We start from the raw sequence: 27824 nt of genomic DNA, 5'->3' as shown, positions 1-27824 counted from the left end.
AAACTGTGAGCTGGATGGACGTAAAGAGCAACATGCGGAGGTCCAAGCGGAGGTCCATGTTGCTCTATGGCTGGACTTGGGCTGGCTGGACGCTGCCGATCATGGAAAAAACAAGTATTGGATTTTGTTGTCCTATAAATAACACTCATATTTTGTATCGTAATTTACTTTCTAGAAATATCCCTTTACCTACTCTTTTCTATGTCTATGCCTACTAGTATACCTATCATATAATATCTTTGATATGGATATAAATTATTATCCATATTTATCTGTGTTAATGATATAAAATTACAAATCTATCCTATTCTTCCGAAATTCATGTTTTGCGTTTTGTCGGTGGTAAATACGCAAACCGCGTTATGCCAAAACAAAAAAAAAACTCAAAAAAAGTATATCTGAATATTGGCTTCGCGCCGAAATTCGTAACTTTCAGTGAAATTAGTTATTATAATAATTTATTTTTTACAATATGTTGGACCAGGCACTTGACGACAATATTTCAGAAAATGAAGAAGAAGAAAGTTTCTTCCAGGATGTAGATATTTTACAAAAGCACGGCATAAATGTTGCTGACATCAAGAAACTGAAAGGTGCAGGAATTTGCACAATAAAAGGTATTCAAATGTCGACCAAGAAAAAACTTTGTAATATAAAAGGATTTTCGGATGCAAAAGTAGAGAAAATAAAGGAAGCTTGCCAAAAAGTAGTGACGCTCGGATTCATGACTGCCTTAGAAGTCAGTGATCGGCGAAAGCAGGTTTTCAAAATTAGCACGGGAAGCACGGAGTTGGAGTAAGCTGATCTTTTTGTTTGAATTTCTTAGATTGTGCTCTGTAAGTATGCTTAATATACAAAACTTGGGTTTTATCTGTTGTAGTAAGCTTTTAGCAGGTGGAATAGAGTCGATGGCAATCACAGAAGTTTTCGGCGAGTTCCGTACTGGGAAGACTCAACTATCACACACGTTATGCGTCACTACGCAGATTCCCAACGCCACAGGCTACCAGGGTGGAAAGGTCATGTTCCTCGATACTGAACATACATTGTATCCTTTACAAATCAAAAATATACTTAATTTATTTTGGAGTTCTTCAATTTATGCCATTAAGATTATCACCATATCGCCCCGCAAACCTTAACAATCCTATAATACCCAAATTAAACTATTACTATACTGTTTTATAGTTAGCCAACCAATCAACACCTACACCACCAACATATAAACCACCAGCTTCCCGTGATAGCCCTGTTTGGAGAACGCGTGACTTACTCCTTATTAATTCCCTATTCCCAGTAGTCTTACTAGAACTACTGGGAATTTCGTTCCCAATAGACTTACTGAATAGTAAGACTTCGCTTTTCCCATTAATTTTACTTTGTATTTTTTTTAAAACATAGGCCAACTTCTGGGTATAAGGGTTATTATGAATAGTGTCCCTGGTTCGATCTCGGCTCGGGCTCTGAACCACTGAATTCGACTTTATGAGTTTGAACTCATGTTTTGATCGTAGATAATTGGTATCATGTGGTTTCAGGATTTGTGCCCGGTTGATGGCAATGGCCTTACGCCCCTTGTTATATTACATGGGAAGCTGGCGAAGAGTGAGTGTACTAGACACCTGCCTACCCCTATAGGGGGTGTGATGCTATGTTATGTATTATGTTATCAACTGCTTACCCAATCACCAACAATTATTGTTTTCCTTGACAATATATAGTCGTCCAGATCGACTGCGGCCTATAGCAGATAGATTCAATCTGGACCAAAATGCCGTATTGGACAACGTTCTTTATGCAAGAGCGTATACTTCGGAACATCAGGTAAAGTATGCTTCATCACTAATTTAAGAGCCACGCTGATGTCGGTGTATAGCATTGCCTATTTTTGTCTATCAAAGACCTTATAAGACATGACGTTCGCCTTCACTTTAATCTGTTCCATGTAAGCTCACTCACAGTGCTTACTCTACTTAATAATCATATTGAGTAGAGTAAGCACTGTGAGTATTGCATATCAATGCACTCCTTTTATCACCAATCACGCCTGCCAAAGTTGACAGAACTACAAGTGGAGGCTCTAGTATACTACCTGATTTCTTGGGCTCGACGTAAAACGGTGCCGTGGCGCGGGTTTCGGGAATTCAGGACCCTTTCTCCCTGATTCTTATATTATACCACCTTGAATCTTGAAATCCACCCGAGAAATTGTGTACTTAATGTAATAAAACCTTAACTAACAGATAACTTCATAAGATGGAAGTCATAAGATGGAAATTGTATAAGTAATAAAGAGAGGAAAATGATCCTCAGTCGGTTTTTATGACATTGCAGACGATAAGCAGCTTAAGCTAAATAAACACATTACATACGTAATTATGATTTTATAATTTTATAAAAAGTAATTGATCTATTTCGTAGTACAAGCATACAAAGCAACATTTATAACATGAGCCACACTCTTGTCGGTGTAGCATTCTCCATGCTACCTTTTTAGGGAAAAATTGGGCAGTGGTTTCTCTCTTGCCTTCCACCCCGCAGTATTCTGTCTGACGCGAGTGTGATGGTGCTTAGAGTAGCTTATTTCAAAGCCGTACTAGGACTCCTATCCTCCGCCTCTGAATAGTACTGACAGTTACTTATTTCAAAGCCGTACTAGGACTCCTATCCTCCGCCTCTGAATAGTACTGATAGTTACTGCTGCCCTCTGTCAGATTCCAGGTTACAGTCCCTGTGACTTGCCCCTTCCGTCCTGCATTGCCGTACCGATGGCTCCCATCTTCGCCTCTGCAACCGTTGAGGTCTTCATCCGTATCCCCGGGCAACGGGTTCTACGTTATTCGAACTCAGCCACCATCTCACTCCGGCCTACTCAAGTAAGAGGCGCCCACCACCGCGGCAAGGACGCGCCGAACAGGAATTGCCCCAGTGGAGGGCAGAGAAGATGACTCTGTCCTCCCTGGGACCGGGTTAATAGTCTTGTATGGAACCAAGACCAAAGGCAACATACTCCAATAACATACATAAATTATTTTATAATTTTTCTGTTTACAAACAGGCGGAACTCCTAGATTTCGTAGCAGCAAAGTTCCACGAGGAAGCCGGGGTATTCAAACTGCTGATTATTGATTCAATAATGGCGTTATTCCGTGTCGACTTCTCCGGCCGCGGTGAACTAGCTGACCGACAGCAGAAGTTGGCGCAGGTGCTTTCTAGGCTTCAAAAGGTATCAATGCACACAAGGTATCAAGGTATCATGAGCAATATAATGTGCCCACTTTAGGACTCTGTGGCACTAACATATTTGACATTTAGTGAGACTTACAGTTCAATTTGTCAAAAAAGTTAATGTGACATGGTACCAAAGTGTATACATATTAATGCTCGTGACCGTACCAGCTTACGTACGTATAAAATAAATATTGTCTCCAACGTAGTATTCTAACTACAGCGGGGGACGGGTTGGTAAGCTGTGACTGTACCATGCAACATATCCGTCTTATACCGGGTGAGAGCCCTCAGCGCTCTAGCCCAGTAGCATCAGGGTGGACAGAGCCATTTAAGATTGAACTTAACTTTTTTGTTGACTTATCACCACAACACAACAGACGCATAGAAAGGTGTTTTTTTTATGTCGCTTATTGTAGAGGTAAATTTGCTATTTGGCCGGACCAATGAGTGCTACGGACTCTCACCAGGATTTAAAAAAAAAAACGGATATATTGCTGTACAGTCTCGGCTTACCAACCTGTCGCCCACTCTAGATAGTTTATTACGTTTATACCTACGCTCTTAACTAAGATTCTTATTAAATGATAATGAAAAGGGACATTGTCAAGTGTATTGAATATTGAAAAGTACGATGATTCCGTGCTTCGGATGGCACGCTAAACCCTTGGGTCCAGCTACTAGCCACAAAAAGACCTCCACCAACCTGCAGTGGAGTATGCTCCGTATCCCCTCTTAAGATTGAGGGAAGCGTGTGCCCAGTAGTGGGCGTATAATAGGCTGTTTGTGTTATGTAAGATTACTCGAACTAAACTAATATCTACGTTGTTGGATGGTAACTAATTAGTGAAATCGAGTTTCGCGTTCTATGTATAGCTACTTCATTAATCCTTGAAACTAATCCAATCATTCAATCAAGCAATAGGTATTAATTCACAAACTCATTCATAGTTCAAAACTATGTTGTTTATTTATTCGAATAGTAAAACGCGAGTTTGTGTTGATCATTTTTATTTTTATCATTATAAATAAAATTAGAGCGTCGAATCGAGGATTGCAACGAGTTCAAGATCAAGGGGTTACGAGATAACCATGTATCCGGGTACGTCGATGTCTTAAGGGTATTGGACTACCCCGGACTTCGCTTCGTACATAATGAGATAACTTTACTAAAATAAAATTAATATACTTACTTGACAACTTATCATGTCTTATTAAATTGGAAATTGAAAAAACATACTTTCGCGTTCATCTTTATTAGCACTTCATGAATAAAACCATAAAGATAATTTAACACATTCTGCATAGACTCACGCCCATGGTCCCAAAAGGGTGGACAGAGCTACACCACCACTTAGTAACACTACTTAGTAACGGTAAGACAGTTTGATCGAATATCCCACATCATATTTTACAAGTTATATCTGTTTCTCCAGATATCTGAAGAGTACAACGTGGCTGTATTTATAACAAACCAGATGACGTCCGATCCGGGTGCCACACTTTCCTTTCAAGCAGACCCGAAGAAGCCTATCGGGGGAAACATTCTAGCGCACGCGTCTACAACTAGGATCTCCCTGCGCAAAGGCCGGGGCGAGAATCGCATAGCCAAGATATACGACTCGCCCGACCTGCCGGAGAGTGAAGCTACGTTCTCTATCACTAATGGTGGAGTTGCTGATGCTAAAGATTAGAAATATTAAAATAACTTTCTTAAAAAAAAATGTGTTGTTTGCTCAATTAGAATATACAGAATATATAATATATATTAGATATGCCTCTGTTTGGTTAGACTTCAGGTGCAGTGATGTGCCGTCCGCGGGAATGTTCCTGTTGTAAAAACTCTTTTTAGTAAGGCTGGCTGCTTTTCTTTTTCAAATTGTTCTTTCTTGTACTCGAGTCTAGTTGCCTTAACCTCCTAAGGCCGAGATTTCTCCAGACACAATAGTTAAACAATGGGATTTGGATTTTAAAAGAACATTCGGTCTTACGACTTTAAAGTTAGATAAACCTTTATTTAAGTTAAGTACCTACATAAGTTTCGCGCCATAAAGTGGGATCTTTCCTGCGAACGGCATATCCCTGTTCAGATGCTATTGTACGTAGATAGGTACTTCTATGGATATAGAATCCTTTAAAATTTAGTAGCATACAAGCTTTTGTTATTAATTCAACGGCATTTTAAGGCCGATTTAGTAGTTCAAAAGCATAATTACCTACTTACCTAATCATCAACTGCACTTTATAGAACAATGACCTATTTTTCAGCTTTTGTAACTGATTATCGTATCGTATTAAAGTTATTGGCCTGTAAATTATCGTTATGTAGTCTCCTTGATAACTCTATGAACCCTTGCGCGCAGTGAATGAAGCATGCGAAGCAACAAAGTCCACGCTACAAGTCATCTCGCGATCCAAGTGGCGTGATTCGAATGAACCAATTATATTTCTGCGCGCACGATTAGATAAATAAAATATTTCCCGCGACGAACGCTCTACTGCGATTTGAAAGTACTTATTATTAGTTTAGACTTTCGACATAAAACTTTTGATAGGTAGGTAGGTGTTGACCATATATTTAGCAGATTTTTCCCTGATTTTTTGGCTAATGGCCACCACCCCCCTTAGCCGGGCCTAGACCAAAAGCTGCGTCTGCGAATAATTGCGGGTTCGTGTAGATTTTTTACTAGTAAGTATTGTAGAACCCAGCCATTCGATAGTTTGAAAGCCAGCCAACAGCCCAATAACCATTTTAGTTTATGTGCACTGTGCACTCCTAAGTTCGGAAGATCCTGAAATGAAAGCTATTAAATAATATCTGCCATATACCTATTATGGCAGACGAAATTTCATGGGTGTTACGCATTGATAGGATAATCATATCAATAGGTACTTTAGTCCCTGATGCTTCCGTAGTCGTACAAATAAATAACTTTTTAATTACAAAATATTCGTTTGAAACTCGCACAATTCTCGCTCAATTTATCTACAGCAAAGTACTCTGTGATCTACAGGATCTCGCACGGATCTCGCATTTTATATGACGTCAGTCGGCAAACGTCACACACGTCAGTCTGCCTGGGCAAATGTCAAAGTGAAGTCGTGAGTTTGGTGGGTGGAAGCAATCCAATTATTTCGATTAATTTAATTTAAATGATTAGTAATTAACATCTTTATGTTACTTTATTTTTAAAAATATATTTTTACACCAACATTTTCAAATATGAGTGATAATAAGGAAGAAAAGAAACAAATTTGTGTGTGGTGCGATGGATGGTGAGTAAAGATTTTTTAGTATTTTGAGCTGCTATTTCCTCTATAAATAAAACTACAGCATATAATGATGCGTTGGTTGTAATAGGCGCATAAAAAAGTTATACGCAAATGTTATGTTCCATCCTGTTTATCCCCTTCAGCCTGAAAAACATGGTAAATTGGTAAGGAACATAACATCCGGCGCCAAGGCTTTTCAATTCGCGCTTGTAATTTGCACCTCTTCACATGTAACACTGACTCTTTTCAGTAATAAAATATTAAGGAACAAATTTATAATAGAACAGCTTCTAATTAATTATTTTTTTTGCAGTAAAAACAATTATTATTATTTTCAATGTGCTTGCACTATGTTATTGTACATAACCATACTTATTTTCTCTATCTAGTAACAGCATCGCGTAATAAATACATAAATTCATAACTTGGTATTTAACCTGAAAACTTACTAAAATATTGTCAAGGTTACCTCTTACCTATTAGCATAATATATTATCTAAAATACAATTAGTTTTTGAATTAACATATTTATTTAACCTCAACTTGTAACATAATCTTTAATTTGATTACACAAAAATGACAAATATTCTGTTTATTTAATGAGATTTTAATGCTACAATTAAATTTTTTTCAGTTACGACATGGTACACTTTGGGCATGCAAATTCATTAAGGCAAGCAAAAGCTCTAGGGGATGTGTTGATAGTGGGCGTTCACACAGATGAAGAGATTTCTAAACATAAAGGTCCACCGGTGTTCACCCAGGAAGAGCGGTATAAAATGGTCCGTGCCATCAAATGGGTGGATCAAGTAGTTGAGGGAGCACCATATGTGACCACTCTGGAGACGTTAGACAAATACCAGTGTGATTTCTGCGTACATGGAGGTAGGAGACATTCATTATCATTCACAAATTTTACAATCAACATAAGTTCAAGTAATATTCCTATATCCAACCATTGATAACTTATTTCAAGTTTGCACATTTCATACAAGGTTTATCGGTCACAATACCCACCTTATCAAGTGCAACCATGGTAAATTCTGTAATGGACAAATTTTTGAATACCTAAAGTAGGTAAATTTAACCTAATTTGTTCCGAATTAAGCTCATTGTGGTGTGGGTCTTTTAATTTGTAATTTGTATTCCCTGCATGTGCAATAAAGTATTTGGTATGTTATATACATTAGACTTTTTCTGATAGTAATTTATACCTATAATATTGACTTATACTGCCTGGAATACTTTGTTGATAATTATGATGTACCTACACCATAACATGATTAAGGACATGTTTGTAACAATGCATCACATTTTCAGATGACATCACAGTAACTGCAGATGGTGTAGACACATATCACATGGTCAAAAAAGCAGGCAGATACAAGTAAGTTACAAGTGTTACTATTTTTTGACAACTTAGCTGAGACTGTCCTTAATGTTATTGTTCAGAATTTAAACCCGCGATATAAGGAGTGCAAGCCGCGTTTTCCCCTGAATCTGAATAAACTTATTGAATTTCATAGGTTTAGTTCCTCTCACATGTGGGTTGTGAGGTCAATGACCGGTCGTCAATCCTGGTGTTAACGTGATTGAGCCGCCAAAGGCTCCTGACATAGCATCAAGTAACGAGTACATACTTCAGTAAACGTGTCCTCCGAAGCACGAAATCGTTTTATTTTTCGGACAATCAGGTGATTTCAGCAATGTCCTGGTGTGGACCAGAAATAGACGTATAGTGATTTTTGTTAGGTGTGTTCCCACCGGCAATCGAACTCAGGACTTCAGGATTATGAGCCTATCGCTCACTAGATCACGGCGGTCGTTATAGGGCTAGTAGAGAGAGTATAGCTAGTAATCTAGATATAAAAATGAATAGGTAACTATCTCGATTGCATCTTCAATGCAGGCGACTCGCAAGTCGTTGACACAATTACAATGATAGTTATATCACGTGTGCGAATGATAACATACATATCTCATCCAAAATGATCACACGCTGATTGATAGGAAGGACACTATACTAGATAAAATATTTGATTATGTCACTGTGACTCATGCAAGACTCATGATATTTACGTTTGCTAAGATTAAGAATGAGTTTTCGAAACTTGAATAGTCATCATTCGTTGTTTGAATTCGTTTTAATTTTAAACATTGTATTATTTCATATACCGACCTCCTTAGATTAAAATATTAATTTTGAACCTTACCTAAGTATTGTGACATCCGATTCTGGCGTGCACTAAAAGGGATGCTACTGTGATAATAATTCATAACTGTAAAGATATAGGTAAGTAGAAAAACAAACCTAGTGGTAGCTAAGCTAAGCGATCATTCAGCTTGCAATCGGTAGAGACACACCCCGGACACTTTATACCTCAAACACCTTTACACAGACACTACACATTGACGTTATCGTACACGCGCATCTGTGTGTGTGACGTTTAATGCCTTTACGATTGAAGATTAAAGTATGTTCGAGGAGGAAGTATGTGTGAAGTGTTGTATGAGTATGTTATGGGCGAGGTAAACCTAGCTCAGCCGCTGGCGGGGAGCGGAGAGTTGCCGTTCTATATGTAGTATTATTCCTTATTCTATGACTTTTTTCCCACAATATCTTTCGTATTTGGCACAAGTTTAAAAAAACTCTTGTTCTGCACTTTCTTTGAGATGAGAGTTTTTCTAGGCTAATTTAATTACCAGATACAAATCATCAACTGTCTTCAATATCTCAAATTAATCATCTTGCGAATGTACCTCTGAATATCCCCAATTGGGTATTCCTAATAGTAGTAGTGAGCTTTAGGTATATTATCTATCACTAGAATGTCCGCGAGTCATTGTAAACAAAAGATAAAATGTATGTTATCTCTTTCAGAGAAGTGCCGCGAACAGCAGGAGTGTCGACCACAGATCTGGTGGGCAGAATGTTGCTCCTCACAAGAGAACACTTCAAGTAATGTCTCTCTCGCTAAATATCTTTTTTATGAATAGAAACAATCTTCTAATATCTGGGGGCACGGGAGTGCCTCCGCCAAGACGGGCAAAGAGAAGCACAAGGGTGTAACCTACCTTTTCTCGAAATGAATCGTCGATTTTTTAAACCCAATATAATTATAAAAGAAATACCACTCCGTAATTAATCACGAAATCTCAGACACTACATATTATGAGTCTCGCATGAGGCTTCCTCCTAGGTGCTCAGAAAGACGGGATTTTGCAAAATTCAACCACCAAAGGGTTAAAAAATGGGTTCGAAAATTTGTATGATACTTGGGTGATTTTTAAAGTTAGTATTACGACGCGGACTAAGTCTCGGGCGGACAGCTAGTAGATTATAGATACAATTAAGTGAAAAGATATTGTTCTAAGTACCTAGTTAAGAATTTATCATTCATAATGTAACTTTATTTTATCGTTAACTGTATGATCGGAATGAATATTATTGCTTCCGCCGCTTGGACTTCCGTTATCGCTTCCAATGCTGCCAGTAGACTACACTAAGTTCCTGCCTGTAATATAATTATATTCGTTAGATTTTGTCGTACAAATTGTTGTGATTTGGATGGCGTGAATAAAAGATATAATTATAATATTATTCGGTGTATAATTAAATAAAGAAATAGAACAGAAAAAATGTACAACGGCTTGGTATTACAAAAAGGAGGGAAGAGCAACAGCGCCACAAGTGACGAAACATAGGAACTAAAAAGCGATTGCGTTCCATTTCAACACCCACCCCTGGAACGCAAGCCCATTTTCGTAACACAATACAAATGTTTATCTGCACTAGTACCTTTAGTAAGAGAATCAGCTATCATCTTATCACCACTAATGTAACAAAACTTTATCTTTAAATTATTTACATGATCCTTCAGAAAATGGTAACGAATGTCTATATGCTTAGACCTAGGTAGGTAACAGTCACTAGTAGACAGTCTTATGGCACTCTGATTGTCACTGAAGATCACAAGGGGGTTCTGGTTGCTCTGTTGCTGAAGTTCGCCGTGCAGTTGCTGCAGCCACAACGCCTCTTGTGCTGCGGAGGACATGGCCATGTATTCGGCCTCGGCCGTGGACAGCGCCACAGTCTGCTGCTTGTGCGAGCGCCAGGATATAGCTCCACCCTGTAACATAAAAGTATAACCCGTGCACGATTTACGGTCACGGACGTCGCTCGCCCAATCTGCGTCACAGTATCCTGTTATATCTTCATTACCATCTTTGGTGTAAATTAGCTTCATATCTTTTGTGCCCTGTAGATATCTAAAAATCCTTTTAATTGCATTCCAATGCACAGATTTAGGCTCTTTATTAAAGCGGCTTAATGTATTGACAGCAAAAGATATGTCTGGTCGTGTACCTTGCGCCAAGTAGAGTAGGCTGCCGATAACTTGCTGGTAAGGGCAGTCTAGTACTTCTTCCTCTTTGTCTTCATTAAACTTTAAGCCAACTTCAATGGGAGTCTTCACAGGTTTGCATTCTGACATTCTAAATCTGACTAATATTTCTTTAATATATTTTTCTTGATCAATCATTACTTTATCTCCTTCTCTTGTTATGTTTATACCAACACACTGACTTGCCTTTCCCAGGTCTTTCATTTCAAAGTGTTGTTTCAATTCTTCTTTCAACCAATCTTTGGTAGCCTTGTCTGATGTAAACATAATCAAATCATCAACATATACAGCAATGAAAGTCTTCTTCTCTTTATCGTAATAGACACAGGGGTCAGTTTTTGACTGTTGCATTCCTAATTTATGCAAAACATCATTCAGCTTGATATTCCATAGTCGGCTCGCTTGTTTCAGTCCATATATCGATTTGCGTAAAAGACATACCTGAGATCCTTGTTTATATTCATCTGGCTGTAGCATATAAATGTCTCTATCAATCTCGCCTTGAAGGAACGCCGACACAGCATCCATCTGGTCAATCTGGAGACCATATTTAGCTGCTAGAGCAAACAGGTAACGTATGGTAGTGTATCTTACGACAGGTGAGTATATCTCTTCAAAGTCTGTGCCCTTGATCTGCGCGTAGCCTTTAATAACAAGCCTAGCCTTATAACGAACAGTATTGCCATTCTGGTCTGTTTTCGTCTTAAATACCCACTTGCATGGTAGTGCCTTCTTCCCAGTAGGGAGCTCTGTTAAACTCCAAGTCTCATTCTTAATCAAGGAGTTGTATTCGGCATCCATGGCGCTCTTCCAGTGCGCGGCTTGCGGGGATGACAGAGCCTCCTCTACTGTCTGTGGGTCAGTTAAGTCAGCGGATAAACATAAATAACAATTTCCAGAATCATCACATTGCCTACAATGCGGTTGGTGTCTCTTATCACGCGGTCTCAGTTGATAAGGGTGACGGTAAGTCTCTTCAAGGTCATCAGTGTCAGTTTCATATTCACTTGAACCTGAAGCTGTTGCTGTGGCTAATTCTTCAGAGTGACTTGGTGCTTGCTCCCTGGTACAGGTGGTATCGGGCTCCTGGTGAGCTGGTGCTGGACTGACGCTGACAGCTGGTGCTGGACTTACGCCGACTGCTGGTGCTGACTGTCTCTCTTCAACTGGTAAGTGTACTGGAACATTATTTTTACATGACATTGGTATACTGATGTCTTTATTTCCTTCAATAAAAGAAACATCCCTGCTCTTTACAACTTTATGCGTTTTCATATCCATTAAGCGGTAACCCTTTGTATTTTCGCAGTAGCCAACAAGTATCATTTTTGCAGATTTTTTATCCCATTTTTGGCGTTTTTCCTTAGGCACATACACCATACTAACAGAGCCAAATATTCTCATGTGAGACAAATTAGGTTTCTTACCTGACCACATCTCATAGGGTGTTTTACCTTGCAAAGCTTTAGTGGGGGAGCGATTCACAATATATGCAGCAGTTGACAGTGCTTCAGCCCACATGCGTTTGTCCAAGCCTGCGTAAAACAACATGCATCTTGCTCGCTCTACTAGGGTCCTGTTCATTCTCTCTGCCATGCCATTGTGCTGAGGGGTGTATGGGGTAGAAGTCTGATGAACAATTCCATGATTAGACAAGAATTTCTCAAAATTGCTGTTACAATATTCTTTGCCATTGTCAGTTCGAATGATTTTAATTTTATGTTCATGTTTATTCTCCACTTTCATTTTAAAATCTTTAAAAATCTCTGTCACATTCAATTTATCTTTCATAAAGTATACATGAACTTTACGAGTGAAGTCATCTATGAAAGTGATAAAATACTTCATACCTCCATATGATACATTCTCCATTGGGCCGCATAAATCTGAATGTATTAGTTCTAACGGCTTCGTTGCTCTGGAACCAACATTTTTAAACGGCAACCTTGCCTGTTTACCTTCTAGACAATGGATACAGCTGGTGACATCACTTTTCTCCGGAGTCAGAGTCACACCCTCGGCACAGGCAGGCAGCTTCTTTACATCTGAAACATTTAAATGGGCCATACGGAGATGCCAAAGGTAAGTATCATCATAATTTACATCATTACTGACAGGTGAGCTCTTTCATTATTATCTGTGTCCATGATGTACAGATTATTGTGCAGTTTCGCAGAACACAGGAACTTCCCATGGGCATCATGTATTTCACACCTCTGGTCACCAAATGTGACTTTGTGTCCACTTTTAACTATCGTGCTGACTGAAAGGAGATTGACAGCTAAACCAGGTACGTACAAAACATTTTTTACCTGAATTTTGTGGTCTCGGTTTAGATGTATATCGACACATCCAACTCCCTTTACAGCTAGTGGCTCCTTGTTAGCCACTGTAATGTTTTTCACTGATGGCTCGGTGATATTGTACATCCAATCACTCCTGCACGACATGTGCATGGATGCACCTGAATCAATGTACCATTTGTTAGTTGCTTCTCCGGTAGTGGCTGAAAACGCTGCAACAAAACTAGAACTTTCTCCTTTATCATGTTCCTTGTTCTGTTGTTTCTTTGGGTTTCTACAAAACTTAGCAAAGTGACCAAACTTGTTGCAGTTATAGCATCTGGGTCCCTTTGGCTTTGATGACTGTGACTTGTTCTTTGTATTTTTAGAATTTGTATACAATGCAGTGCTCTTATTTGTGACTTCTTGTATTAGTTTAGTCTTCACCAAGTCTGCGCTGATTGTAGTACCGGAACTCTCGAGCCCCATTATCATAGGCTTGTATTCATCAGGGAGACCAGCCAACATCAGGGTGCCAAGCCATTCGTCATTGACATCAAACTTTATGTTACGAAGTTTATGAGCGGTCGTCATTATTTTGCTAATGTAATCTTCTACGCTGTGACTTGACTCTAATGTGGTGTTGATTAAGTCCTTAAGGAGGCCCACCCTTCTTGTCAAACCATTATCATCAAATGCTTTTTGTAGATTGTCCCACACTTCTTTTGCCGTTGTGCAATCTTGTACGTGAACGTAGTTCTGTGGGTCCAGTAGTAAAACCATTTTAGCCTTCGCTTTCACGTCCTGCGTCGGGTCAACTGGTTTGCCGGCACTCGGTTCCACACATTGCCATAAGTTTTCGTGCTCCAGATATGTTTTCATACTGAACTTCCATGTCGCGAAGTTTTCACGCCCGGTCAATTTCTCCAGGTTAAACATATTTGAGCTCATCTTCCTGCTAGTATTGCTCACTAGTTTTACAATATGTACTCGGCGTCCACGCACTAACCTCACTTTTGGTTTAAAATTTTCTGTCGAACTATTTTCGGTTTATTCACGCTTTCGGATCCAGACAGACACAACTACGCTCTGCTACCATGTTGTGATTTGGATGGCGTGAATAAAAGATATAATTATAATATTATTCGGTGTATAATTAAATAAAGAAATAGAACAGAAAAAATGTACAACGGCTTGGTATTACAAAAAGGAGGGAAGAGCAACAGCGCCACAAGTGACGAAACATAGGAACTAAAAAGCGATTGCGTTCCATTTCAACCTGTCACTACCGGTTTACGATAGTGCGCGCTAAGCCTAAGACTTAAGGCTTGCTATGATTTTCAGGAGAGGTGACAAAGAATACTCAGTGGCGTTGGAGCATTCGTCTAACCTGGGCACGGACTCCACGGCGCGCTCGCCTTACACCGGCTGCTCACAGTTTCTGCCAACCACACAGAAGATCATACAGTTCAGCAGTGGACTATCTCCCAAACCGACTGACAAAGTAAGTTTACATAACATTTAAGTCCTATATGTACAGTCATGAACATCATCCTGTACGGGCTTTAGAACCTTATCGCACTAACACATTTGACAATTAGTGAGACTTACAGTTCAATTTGTCAAAAAAGTTTATTTATGTGACATGATACCATAATTAATGCTCGTGAACGTGTATGTATATTTTTTATTTTATTATTTTTTTGTGGTGTAAAAGACGATATAGTGACTAAGATTGAGAAGGGAATGTTAAGTTGGTTTGGACACATAGAGCGGTATATAAAGCGAAGGTTGGCAGAGGAAGACCTAGAAGGACGTACATTGACCAAATTGTAGATGTCCTTAGAAAAGGTTTAATACTATCTACTCTCAACCGGCGTGCGGGTATGAAACGATTGATGAATGTGGAGGAAGCACGAGAAGTGTGTCAGGATCGAAGCAAATGGAATTCCATAGTCTGTGCTTACCTCGGTGGGAAATAGGCGTTTGTGTGTGTATGTATATTTTAATATGTTTCACTGCTGGCATAGATTAAGGAATAATACTACGTATAGAACGACAACTCTCCGCTCCCCACCAGCGTCTATGATAGGTTTACCTCACCCCCCTCGAACATAGTTTAGACTTGAATCGTATGGTGTCAGATGTCACACACACAAAGCGCGTGTACGATAACGTCAATGTGTAGTGTCTGTGTAATTTGTGGGTTGGTGGAGGTGTTTACGCTAGTAATCAACCCAGTAAGCCAACCACCAGTATCCTAGTGTAGTTTTGGATAAGTAGTAATTCGGTAGAGCTTGTAAGCTCGCCCGCCGTCCGCAGGCCTCCGACCCTTTAAAAAAAGAACCTCCTAAACCCCAAACCCCATTAGAACCCCATTGTTTAACTATTGTGTCTGGAAATCTCGGCCGCAAAACGTTAACGACAGAAGGGGATAATAAAGCCCAATGCCATAGAACAAACAGTATAGAAGGGACACTCCACAACACTCTCTTTCTCTCTCTCTCTCTCTCTCTCTCTCTCTCTCTCTGTACAAGTACGAGAATGGAGCGAGATTGAGTTACCTCACAGAGATTTTTATATGGAGTATCCTGGCTGCGCCTAGATTTAGCAGTTCCATTTTCATTTCCAGGGAAAAAACAAAGTTATAGATTTCGACAAAATGTAATGAATCGATCGATAATTTTATCATGTTGGTGATTTTCTGCTTCACCCAAGTATAGTTACTCTACTTGCTTCATATTCTTTGTTTTCAATAATACAATTCTATTACTTATTCTAAGTCATAACTAAGTAACTTGTAAGTGTTGTCACTAACGTCTACTGTAAAACATCACGGCTTGTTATAATATTTTAGCTTTAACTTGTTATAATATTATTTTTTATAGTTTAACGTTTTATTTTGTATTTTACTCGTAAGACAAACGGGCGAGGATACTGGCTGCTAGACAGGCACACTGTCGTATAGATAGACGCGCCTGTGACTATGGAGTTTATCTATATTTTTTTTATTTAATTATATTAACATGTGTACGTACCTGTCATTATACGATTCATCACAATATACATATACCTAAATCTTAGAACTTCGTATCCAAAGTCGCTGCAAGTCGTCGTCTGATTATACAAGGTGTTAGTGACATCGTAACTTAAACTTTGAGAGGATATTCAGACCTTGTTTCTGAGTTTATAATTTATATCAAGTGGAAGAAGAATATTCCGTCGTAATAGTATGAAACTGAAAAAAAAATATTCATGAATTTACCGACAGGAAATTCAACTCAGGATCATGGACATCGTAACGAATACCGAGGGGGATGATGCAGTTCATTATTCTGAGTTAATATCAAGTGGAATTTTCCATCGCAAAAGTATAGAATTAAACATACATACATAGGTACATAAACTCACGCCCGTAATCCCTAATGGGGTGGGCAGAGCCACAAGCAATCAAAGACAACTTGCAGCCACTGTTGATACGAAGTCCAAAGATGGATATGATGAACCTTATGGTGATAAGGGATCAGCCTATCGCCCATAACATTAGTCCATCATGGACATCTTATAGAATTAAAACACAAAAATAATCATGAACTTCGCGACGGAAACTTCCACTTGATATAAACTTAGAATAATGGCCTGAATCATCCCCCTCAGTATTTGTTACGATGTCTCTGACACCCTGTATGTGGTTCTGCCCACTGTATTAGGTATTATGAATGTGTGTGATACATACACACGTACTACGATGATAAACAATTCTGAGCCGTGAATTAGGTATGTATATCTAATTATCTACTCTATTAAATGTAATTATACGAACGTGTGGGAATATGACGCAGCTGTTTGTAGGTGGTACCCATTATATCGTCGCTTTATACTGAAAACTTCGTAAGCGGCTTCTTTTTGAAAAAACACATTCTGATGTGATTTTGCCAACAGAAAAATACATCATTGTTAACAAAAACTCGCGCAATAGACACGCTAGTTTGAACTCATATAAAAGTTGTAGTTTCATTTTTATGATCTATGAAAAAAATATTACATTTTAGTATTACACTGAGCTCAACAACTTGGCAATACTACCTTGAGGCCATACGGTATTGTTTATTTATTCTATAACCACACTTTTTCTAAGTATTTGTAAGTAGTAATATTTCGGTGAACTTGGTAAAAATAATAGAGTTACTGCAATCATGCGCAGCGACCTTGCCTTGTACAGTTATGAGCAACATCATGTACCCACTTTAGGACTCTGTCGCACTAACATATTTGACATTTAGTGAGACTTACAGTTCAATTTGTCAAAAAAGTTAATGTGACATGGTACCAAAGTGTATACATATTAATGCTCGTGACCGTACTTCGCCTCTTAGTTTGCTTATTAGCATTTTTGGCGACCCAGTGTATTTACTCCTGACCTTCTGGCCGTTACGTTGCTTAGGAAGTTGGATTAATTGAACGATGAGTCAGCAATCTATCATATATCATAGTTAATCACCGTTCAGTTGTAAATAGTCACGACTGCGGCAAAACGCGGAAATTAGCTGTTTTCCGCGTTTTGCGTTATTCGTGATCATTGGAGAAGCTTCTCCAATATGGGTATATCATTTGAAATATATTCTTATTTCAAATGATAATGTAACAGAATTGTTACGTAACAACAAAGAAATAAATAAATAAACATAAACAGCCTATACACGTTCCACCGCTGGACACAGGCTTCCCCTCAATCAATCGGAGGGGTAGGTGGAGGTGTTTTACGGCTAATAATCGGGCCCAACGGCTTAACGTGCCCTTCGAAGCATGGAATTGTTTTATTTTTTCGGACAATCACGTGATTCAAGCCTGCGATTCCGACAATGTTCCCATCGGGAATCGAACCCGGCCTCCAGATCGTGAGCCTAACGCTTTATACACTAGACCACTAGTTACTTACTTTTAATACCTAGGTACATACTCTACGTTTTTATTTGAATTTGCTATTTATAAAAGTTTTCACACAATTTTCTCAATGCAATTGTTACTCTGAAAATACATTTATACAATTCATCATCGTAAATAAAGTGCGATATTGCAAAATAGGCTATAAGACTTTATGGACGCCTAGCAAATTACCGAGGTCCCGATAACGTTTCGCTTGCTTATCTCAAATTGCCGAATGCTACCACGCCACGCTATTCGCTACTGTATGCCCCGTATGTAGGTTTATCTGACTTCCTCCAGAACACACAATTCATAAGTTTCATAACATCCCGGGGTTAATAAACTAATGATAATGTTTATCTATGCACTACCTATTTGTGATAGATAATGCTCGTATGTACTATATAAATAGCGCATGGCTCTACGTTGCTTTCACGATGTCTTGTAACCATAACTTCTTTGAGACTTAGGAAACATACACACATAAACTCACGCCTATTTCCCACCGGTATAAGCAGAGACTGTGGAATTCCATTTGCTTCTATCCTGACACACTTCTCTTCCTTCCCCCACATTCATTCATCGTTTCATATACGCACACCGGTTCAGAGTAGATCGTACAGTCACGAGTATTAATATGTATATGTCACCGTAAAATTGTAAATAACGTTAGATTATAATCTATCTCGTGAGATTGTGAACTGTCGAAAAATTGTGAATCGTAACATATTGCTTACAATTTAACGCATTATTTTTCGGTAGATTATAATTTATCGAAGTGAAACCGTCAAATTGTGAAACGAAACGCACCTTGCGCGCTGATTGGTTGAACGGTATATGCCCCGCGCCGCCATGTTTGTTTCTTAATTCGTTTGTTGTCGAATGTAAACAAACAGTGTTTTGGTGATTATAAATTGATTTCGTGCCGAAAATAACTCACAGTATTAGAATTCGTTATATTAAATTATTGTGAAAGTGAAATGAATCTGTGATTAACAAAATAAGAGAAGTTTGAATGATAAATAAGTTAGTGTTAGTCACCGAACATAGTCTAAATTCTTACATACATTTTACGTGTTTTAATATTTTTATGCTTGTGAATCAATGTGAACTTATTTAATAACATTTATAATGTCGGATATTCAGCCTGTCCATCAACAAAGCTCAGAAATACCAGCTATTGTTAATCAGGATGAATTTACCATAGAATTACAAAACTATTACAGTGGGCATAATACACTTTGATATAATGTCACATTAACTTTTTTGACAAATTAAACCGTAACTCTCATTAAATGTCAAATAAGATAGTGCGACAGGGTTCTAAAGTGGGTACATGATATTGCTCATGACTGTACTGAAACTTTTCTAAGGACAACGTGTACACTTAGGAACCGCAGGGAATTTTTCCTATTATAAACATTTTAAAGCATTATTCTCTTCATATTTTCGCAGGTACCATGTCAGTTAAAATATAATTCAATTCCTACTCATACCACCTGTTCTATAACAAACAAGTCTTTTGTAGTTCTTATACGAGCAACTTCCTTAATATGAATATGTATGAAACATTAGTATGTTATGTAGTGTCTGAATGATATGTTTTAATACACTCAAAGCACGATCTTGCAAGTGGTTATCCTTGACCTTTATAAGTCTTATTCTTACATATTTTTGATTTGATACACCTAATAAACAGGGCTGTAACCTGCAACCTGATAGAGGACAGGAGTCCATTATGGCGTTGAAATAGACTACTCTGGGCGCCATCCCTGCGGGGTGAAAGGCAAGAGGGAAACCACTGCCCTATTTTTCTAAAAAAAGTAGCTTGGAGAATGCTACACCGACAAGATCGTGACTCTATGAGCGGTGCATAAGCATGCCATGAGGCTTATGTTATTCCATAACCTGTTAAGAAAGATATGTGTATGACTAACTAGGTGGCTTAATACCTACTTAATTATTTACTAACTTCCCTATTCGGGTTATATTTTGACGTATAATTATGTGTCGTTGAGGAAGCGGTATTTAGTAAGAATTTCCAAGAACCAATAAATTCTCCTAGTTTCGGTTTGTATTAGAAGTAAATATTAATGAGAAGACATTAGAACATGATTTATTTAATTTAAACCAACTCGGGTCGCGAACTAACATATTCAATAATATATAATAAACTTTACCTGTGATGAAGTGGACGAAGCGATAGTGGTGTTAGGATTATAGTAAGTGGAATTCCGTGGTTTCTGCATACCCAACGGGAAATAGGCATGATGTTATGTATGTATAATAAACTTAAACAGATTCTTGTAGTAGTACAAAAGAGTTATGCAAATTATTAACATAATGTCGTATCATGCGTAAATATTGTGATACAATTAGAGTTAATTCCATAACATTGCTGATTTTTTTAAATTCAGTGAGTAGGCCGGAGCTGGAGGTGGCTGGATAGAGCTCGCACAGAACCGGGATACTTGGAAAGATATGGAGGAGGCCTTTGCTCAGCAGTGGGATCATACAGGCTAACACTAAGTACTAAGGAGGTAGCATCAGAGTATGTAGAGAAAAGTTCGTCATTGCTTATAAGCTGGCTTGGGTTATAGATGCACAAACCGTGGTTTTAATTCTACTTCAATTATTGTCATGGTCGGCTGGTTACAGCACAGCAGAACAGCAGAATTTTCAATTTGTATGTTTTTCTCAGACCATGCATGGGACAAACAAAAATTATTCTAGCACACAAATCTTCTTACTCGAGCGAACTCGATGTAAATGTGTTTGGAAATATAAATCTTGTATCGTGTGGGTTGTGAGGTGGATTACGAACCTCAGCAACCCTGGTGTCAGGGTTGTTATTGAGCCGCCAAAGGCCCCTGACATGGCTCATGTAACGATTACTCACTAAAATAAATGAAACTAATGGAATGCCACCACAAATCCCCCGATCAGTCTACAGTTTGCGTTATTTACGGAAGCAACAATCGGTTAATCGTTGGTCCTTATGAAATAGATATTTCAGAAGATATTACTATGCAATAAAAGGCAGATAAAAACCGAACTAACATCTTTATGATTTATCGTAGATTATAGTATTTTATGCAACAGTTGTATAAGAAGGGTCAAAAAATGCGAGTGGCGTGAGTTGCGATGTGAGCCTTGGCGAACATCGCAATAAGAGACGCCACGAGCATTTTTTGACCTAGTTATACAACGTTGCATACAATACTTTTTCTACGACGACGTAATTTTAAATGAAACAAAAATTATACAAAGAAAAATTTTATTTATAAAAATGAAGATGTAAATTTTGAATGGTATTGTGTGATATGGTAATCAATAGTTCTTCATCCATTTTTCCTTTTTATTTTATACTTTTTAGTGTTTTGAAACGAAACACAAAAATTTTCCAATTTATTTTCCAACGCGCGGGAAAATGGCGGCAAATGTATACTTTTTTTTATAGTATATCTATGGCACCAAACAAAGTAAAGGTGCCAGTTTCCAGGTCAAAAAAAAAAAAACAACAACAATGCTTTTTTGGCGACATTATAGTACAGTTACACTTTGTAAACAATGCTTTTATAGGCCATAGAGCGTACACTTTTTCAAAGAGTTTAATTATGTATGTACTTATATTAGACTTTTTGGTTATTTAAATGCCAGATTAAAGTAGAGGAGTAGAAAAAGTACTTAAAAGAAGAATACGACTTAATAAATCAAATCTGTTATCGTCCATTACACATTACTCAGCTATGTGTAGATGTCGTGTAGGTATTCTCAATGTGTGTTTTTTAAGCCGTAGATAATTGGGTATGTAAGATATTTTTTTATATTTTTAAATGAAACGTTATGCTAATACTTAATTCTGAATATAAAATATAGCAATGACTTGTAAATACAACAAAAACAGAGTCTCAAATAGTAATATGTCTATCGCAATATATTGTATCACAATAATGAACTAAATTAACAATTAGTAGGTAAAAATCATTAGCTAGGACGTGAATCTAAAGAATAATCCTTACAATTCCAGGTGGTATACGTAGCGGGTGCCTACGACCTATTCCACGTGGGTCACCTGGACTTCCTAGAGGCGGCGCACAAACAAGGGGACTTCCTCATAGTGGGCCTGCACACCGACCTGGAGGTGAACCGGTACAAAGGCTCCAACTATCCCATCATGAATCTACATGAGCGTGTGCTCTCTGTCCTAGCTTGTAAGGTAAGCTTTAAATACTCATAATGTGATCTCTATCACATTAAAAGGTTAAAAAGCAATATTGCAATTTGACATTTGCTCATACAAAAGGAAGTTCGCAATGCAAACAAATGTCTAATAGCAATATTGCTCCTTTTTTTTTGTTTTCCCCGAAGGGCAAGGCAAAGGGAACGATGCCCATACAGCCATGTCTTATGTATTTATTTCTTGATGTTAATGAAATGATGAAAGGTGATAACGATGAATGATGAAACCTAAGCCCCCAACCTCGGAGCAGACTCCTACTCCGAACCCCTAAACAAATTAACTCAAAAGTTCGCAACTTTCGAGTTATAAAGCGGGTTGTTGGTACGAAGCGAAACTAGATAGGTACACTTTGTTTATTGAATATTCCGATATAATAACACTATCGCGAATGTTTTCCGACTAACTTAATGCGATCATTAACCACAAAACACCACTTCGTATTAATTATTTAGATTATTCAATGAAGAAAGCAACTGTCCCGTTCCCGTTCCCGCCAAAAAGTCGCAATATTGCTTTTTTAGATGAATTGCTTTGATGTGGCCTTTTTAACAACCGCGTTTCTGTTTTTGGAAGACAAAGGGTGTGTTTCTATTCTACCAAAACGGAAAGAAGTCGAAAGAGATACAGCAATCGATCAATTACCGCGAGCGAGAGGGCAATACAGCGTCACCTCTCTCGCACACAAGCACTCTGTAATTCCGTAACTCGATTTCCGCTTTGGTAGAAACTCGGCACAAGGCAAGTTAGTGTTGAGAGAAACATATGCAAACAAGCGAGCTTTATTCTATTTTTATTTATATATTTAGTTAACGTTTTTACAGTTCGATTAGGAAGTTTTTTCAGTTCGACCGATTAGGAAGAGCGGGGCTTCCTGACACAGGTCTTTAAATGAGGCTTACTAGGAAGTCCCAATAACGAGGTTATATATTGATGTACTATTTAAAGCAAATAAACTATTTTGATTTTGATAAAAACTAAATAAATCGCATAATGCCACATTGTCAATTACCGTTACCTGAGATTGTGGCCAAGTGGAAAATTATTTAGAGCAAACAAAAAAACGCATAAGAATATTAAATGATTTATCCTGTTGCGGCTATTTTAGATGAGGAAGAAATATAAACATAATTTTAGCTCGGAAATTACCGTGCGAGCAGTTAATTATTAATTATGTGAATACAATATTACACCAATGAATCCTGAGAAAGACGTGTTTAATTATAGCAACTCAATTATGTTTTATATCTCGATGTTTTTACTATGATAACACAGTAATTGAAATAGTTTAACGTAGTAGCATGAATGGTCATATTGTCAACCACAGTGTATGCCTATCTCTTACCTATTGTTTTCTGGAAGATATTTCAACTAGAACGGTTTGTCTGTGTTATGTCAACAGCCTCCGTGGTCTAGTGGTTAGAGCGTTAGGCTCACGATCTGGAGGTCCAGGTTCGATTCCCGATGGGGACATTGTCGAAATCACTTTGTTTTCAAATCACTTTGAGACTGTCCTTTGTTTGGTAAGGACTTTTCAGGCTTGAATCACATTACAGGGTTGAGGTAAAAAAGCTCGCGTCTGTGCGAGGCAGTGTATTATTGTTTATTCTGTGGTTATATGCAATCTATTTGATTTTATGTTCTGTCCGGTGTATAATAAACTGAGTACCTATTTATATGTTTCTTTTCCCCAGTACGTTCACGAAGTAGTGATCGGCGCGCCATACAGTGTGACAGCGGATCTCATGGACCACTTTAAAGTGAAGGTGGTCTGCCACGGTCTCACGCCCATATCGCCCGACGCCGACGGGGTCGACCCCTACCTCGTGCCTAAGAAGAGGGGCTGTTTTAAGGTATAACATTTTATACCTACCTATTGGGTTTCAAAACATTACATGTTTGAAAACCGAATAAGAAATGCAGTGGAAAAATTCACAAGTTCACTTAATTTTGGGTTGGTAGGACTGTTGGGATTCCGCAGTTTATAATTACAAAGAGACTACATATGCTGTTCTGAATATGCGACTCTTTTAAATAGTACTATTCTTCAACAGATTCTAAATTCCGGCAACACTATGACGACAGACGACATCGTCCAGCGAATAATCCGACATCGACTCGAGTTCGAGGACCGGAACAACCGCAAGGAGCAGAAAGAAATAGCCGTAGTCAAGGCCTCGCAGAAGAAACACGCCAAACAAAACGGAGATTGTGTCCTCGAAACTACGAGCTAAGTCAAACATACCAAAAATACCATAGATTCATTGTGCTATCAAGCTAGATAATAATCATGTACTATTTGACAGTAAATACTAGTGATATGTAAATTAAGTATAATTTAAAAGATGCCATAGATGTTCAAGCCCACTACTGGTATACTTGAACGTGTATGAAGGTGACATTTTTGGCTACTGAATTAGAATTTATAATAAAGGCTACTGAAATATTCTTCTGATAACAGTAATTGTAGCTCAGTGATACTGCTAAGCCGGTAACTAAAAATGTCGCCTCAAACGGGTAATAAAGCAATCGAAGACTCTCAGACGGCATTTTAATATATTTCATATCATGACTTCAGTCTATACATCAATAGAACGAAGTCCTAGGATGTTGGATAATTTCCACCTGCCCCATTAAAGTTGTAGCAAAATTGTAGATATAAGCAGACTTGTTCTTTGTCGGGGCCTAATTCATATTTGAGACATTTGATAGAAGCTAGATTAAAAGTTTATTCTCAGCACATAAAGTATTTATAATGTGAATTTCTAAACACTTTTGATTCTGCTTTTAATATTCATCGAAATAAATCCCGAATATCTGTGTAATGTTTATAATTATAAGCAGAATATACTGTATTGTAATTATTAAGCTCCTGTTAAATGTAGAAGGGATATAAATTTCCGTGTACCCGCCTATATGCATTAAAATTAATATAATCTATAGCAATATTGCATAAGTATATCGAAATAATAATAGTAGTTAAACTACATAAAATTTGTGTGTTAAGTTACTCCTAATGTCGGGAAATATATACTTATATGAAGAACTCCTACGACTACAAGAAACATCGAGATATTATAATCAAAATTAAATATAACTAATTTATGTTTTATCTACAAACACACAATATTCGGACAGAACTTGTTAGCATTTCAGTGACTGTAAATAAGTTAAATTAATTATTTATAAACATACAATTGTATATCCTATTTAAATTGTTATGCATGTACATAAACTGCTGCTGGACTCAGAATAGGTACAAATTATTATACTTACTTAAATTTATAAATACTTATAAATTATTTATTTACTTAAAATTGAATAAAACATCAGCTCTGCAAATAAATTATTAAAATGAAATATTGAATTCGCTTTCTAAATAAAATAGTAACGATAAATTGCTCTTTTATTTTCATTAATCAGTTTGTTACTTTGTGAAGGTGAAATACAAAGTGTTAGCAGTTAGTCTGCCCATAGAATAAAATTTTAGAACGGACACTCCGTCCCGCACAGATAAGAGTTTGATTTACCTCCAGCTCAACATTTAATTTGAAACGTTTTATTGCTTACTAATGTTATCAGGCTTCATTTCATACCCTTGCTCTTGTGATGAGTTTATTTCACTACTTTCGGAGGCGATAAGTGCTCTTTTTTGGAGAGTACACCTATTTTATATCCACGTTGTCCATGCCTTTGCCTTATTTGACTTGTAGCGCCATCTATGGCAGTATTTTCGCACTTTACGCCAAGCACAAATATTCTAATGTGGCAACATTGTTTCCTAATTTTTTAAATGGCAATAAGTTCAAAATAAAATAATGTCGGTCGGTACCTTGGCAATGGCAACACAGATCAAAATGGCAGAACAATGTCTAGCGATAGTGTTTATTTCTATGTTTGTACGATAATTTGTACATAGTGACGTGGTATAACGGAATTTTGGTGATTTCGGACTGATAATCTGAGGGTTTATATTGAATTCATCGAGTGCCGTTCGATTGGATGAAACGTTATTCTTTCAAAACAAAGGTAAGTTTTGGCCGCCCACTATTCAACCTGCTTCGTTTTTGTCAAAAATTTTACACTATTTTACTTGTCACAGTGGCACATGTTGTCTAGATTTGTTTTACAAACAATAAAAACGGTTGTTGCATGGTAAACATTGGTATTAAAATGCAAATTAGGGACAAATAGTTTGCTTCAAATAGTTCAGCTCAGCTGTCATGGATTTTGCTCGGTAACCAGACACTACGCATTAGTAAGTTATTATTAACTTGTTGATCAATCGTTTAGAACATTTATCGAGGGTCATGCGGCTTCGACAGGCAGGTAGCTGAAGGGTATCAGAGGCTGTGGATGTGACCCGTTTGACTTCCACATCGTTCTCTACGCCGGCATTGTTTTTCGTAGCAATTTCTCTATAAGAACGTCTCACTGGTCTAAAATTCATTCTTAATGTTTCAGTACGTAATCTGCGTTTTTTTGTAAATAACAATGCGTTAAAAAGTGATTTCTTCCAATATGAACACTGCTATCATATTCATAAATATTATGGACTTTTAATATCAAGGTACTGAGTACTTATAAAGTATTAGTTAATAGGTAGGTCTACAACATTTGTGATTATTTTTGAATGCGGTTTTAATATAATATTTACATAATTTATCTTGTTACCTATGTTTTGTTTATTGGAAGTAGGACAACTTAAATGCCTTATAGCCTGATTAGGTTAGTGATTTATTATAATAAAATTCTAAGTAAGTCTCATTACATTAAATTACACACTAGAACATTTTATTTTAATATTAAGCACACCAGCAGTGCAAACAAATTACATTGAATATGACATTGTTATAGACTAGTACTAATTACAGATGTGCACAACTTTTGATATAAACATGCATTATTTAAAGAACATGTTTTTAATACTTCATTATACCTAATGTAATTGTAGGAAACAATCATTCACACAAAGCATAAGGAAGACTGTCCGTAAATGTAGTATTATAACAGCGTTTGTTTAATATCTCTGTGCCCGGGTGCCATATCACGTTTATGTGTTTATTGGTTAAATCCAAAGGGTTGTTGAACATAAATTTTCAGTCACAAGCATCAGTCAATAAACATAAATCTATGAATACTATGAACATGGCATATTCTAATGAAAATAAACCCTCAATAAAATGTAATTGGAGCAAAAAATGCGTAAGGAAGACTGTCCATAAATATAGTATTATGATAGCTTTTATTTCTATACCTGTTCCCAGGTATTACCACATTCTGTGTGGGTTCTGTTTTGCCATACAATGTTTATCCACATAGATAGCATTTGCTCTGTCTATTGCTCACTTGATAGTATAATCAAAATAAATATCCCAGTGCTGCCTGTGCTGTTGCTATAAGTTAGTAATAATTGTAATACCAAGGTGTATTATAAAAAATATATTTACAGTTAACTGTGTATGTTAAAAA

General features: G+C 37.5%; 3 protein-coding genes across 4 annotated transcripts in view; all 3 read left to right on the top strand.

Annotated features, from left to right (window-relative positions):
• The first annotated feature begins 49 nt into the window (after positions 1–49).
• Positions 50–5037, top strand: LOC126372313 (meiotic recombination protein DMC1/LIM15 homolog). The gene is made up of 6 exons (XM_050018011.1): positions 50–114; positions 507–795; positions 881–1048; positions 1722–1824; positions 3059–3226; positions 4665–5037. Exons 1-6 carry the CDS (start codon positions 57–59, stop codon positions 4920–4922), a joined length of 1044 nt encoding a protein of 347 aa, XP_049873968.1. The 5' UTR covers positions 50–56; the 3' UTR covers positions 4923–5037.
• A 1254-nt stretch (positions 5038–6291) lies between these two features.
• LOC126372311 (ethanolamine-phosphate cytidylyltransferase) lies at positions 6292–25750 on the top strand. 2 transcript variants are annotated; one of them, XM_050018008.1, is made up of 8 exons: positions 6292–6504; positions 7136–7386; positions 7822–7888; positions 9383–9460; positions 14534–14690; positions 22143–22331; positions 24047–24205; positions 24407–25750. In XM_050018008.1, the coding sequence occupies exons 1-8, from the start codon at positions 6452–6454 to the stop codon at positions 24584–24586; spliced, it is 1134 nt and encodes a 377-aa protein (XP_049873965.1). In that variant the 5' UTR covers positions 6292–6451; the 3' UTR covers positions 24587–25750. The 2 variants fall into 2 exon arrangements, with proteins under 2 accessions (XP_049873965.1, XP_049873964.1); XM_050018007.1 differs by having other exon boundaries at positions 6293–6504; positions 14531–14690.
• A 433-nt stretch (positions 25751–26183) lies between these two features.
• LOC126372293 (myocardin-related transcription factor A) overlaps positions 26184–27824 on the top strand; it is a 37972-nt gene continuing 36331 nt past the window's right edge. The window contains exon 1 of the mRNA XM_050017977.1: positions 26184–26381. The gene's annotated coding sequence lies outside the window, so the exon portion shown is untranslated. The remainder of the gene's footprint in view (positions 26382–27824) is intronic.

Source organism: Pectinophora gossypiella, chromosome 14, assembly GCF_024362695.1.
Source record: "Pectinophora gossypiella chromosome 14, ilPecGoss1.1, whole genome shotgun sequence".
Taxonomy (NCBI): domain Eukaryota; kingdom Metazoa; phylum Arthropoda; class Insecta; order Lepidoptera; family Gelechiidae; genus Pectinophora; species Pectinophora gossypiella.
The sequence above is the reverse complement of the archived record's forward strand: the minus strand, read 5'-3'. Positions and strand labels throughout refer to the sequence as shown.

Excerpts from the sequence above, each read along its gene's own strand:
- LOC126372313 (XM_050018011.1), top strand. The coding sequence starts at position 57 with ATGTTGCTCTATGGCTGGACTTGGGCTGGCTGGACGCTGCCGATCATG. Across the intron at positions 1,049-1,721 it reads CTCGATACTGAACATACATT|TCGTCCAGATCGACTGCGGC; the intron begins GTATCCTTTACA and ends GACAATATATAG. Across the intron at positions 1,825-3,058 it reads CGTATACTTCGGAACATCAG|GCGGAACTCCTAGATTTCGT; the intron begins GTAAAGTATGCT and ends GTTTACAAACAG.
- LOC126372311 (XM_050018007.1), top strand. The coding sequence starts at position 6,452 with ATGAGTGATAATAAGGAAGAAAAGAAACAAATTTGTGTGTGGTGCGAT. Across the intron at positions 7,387-7,821 it reads TGATTTCTGCGTACATGGAG|ATGACATCACAGTAACTGCA; the intron begins GTAGGAGACATT and ends TCACATTTTCAG. Across the intron at positions 24,206-24,406 it reads AGAAGAGGGGCTGTTTTAAG|ATTCTAAATTCCGGCAACAC; the intron begins GTATAACATTTT and ends ATTCTTCAACAG.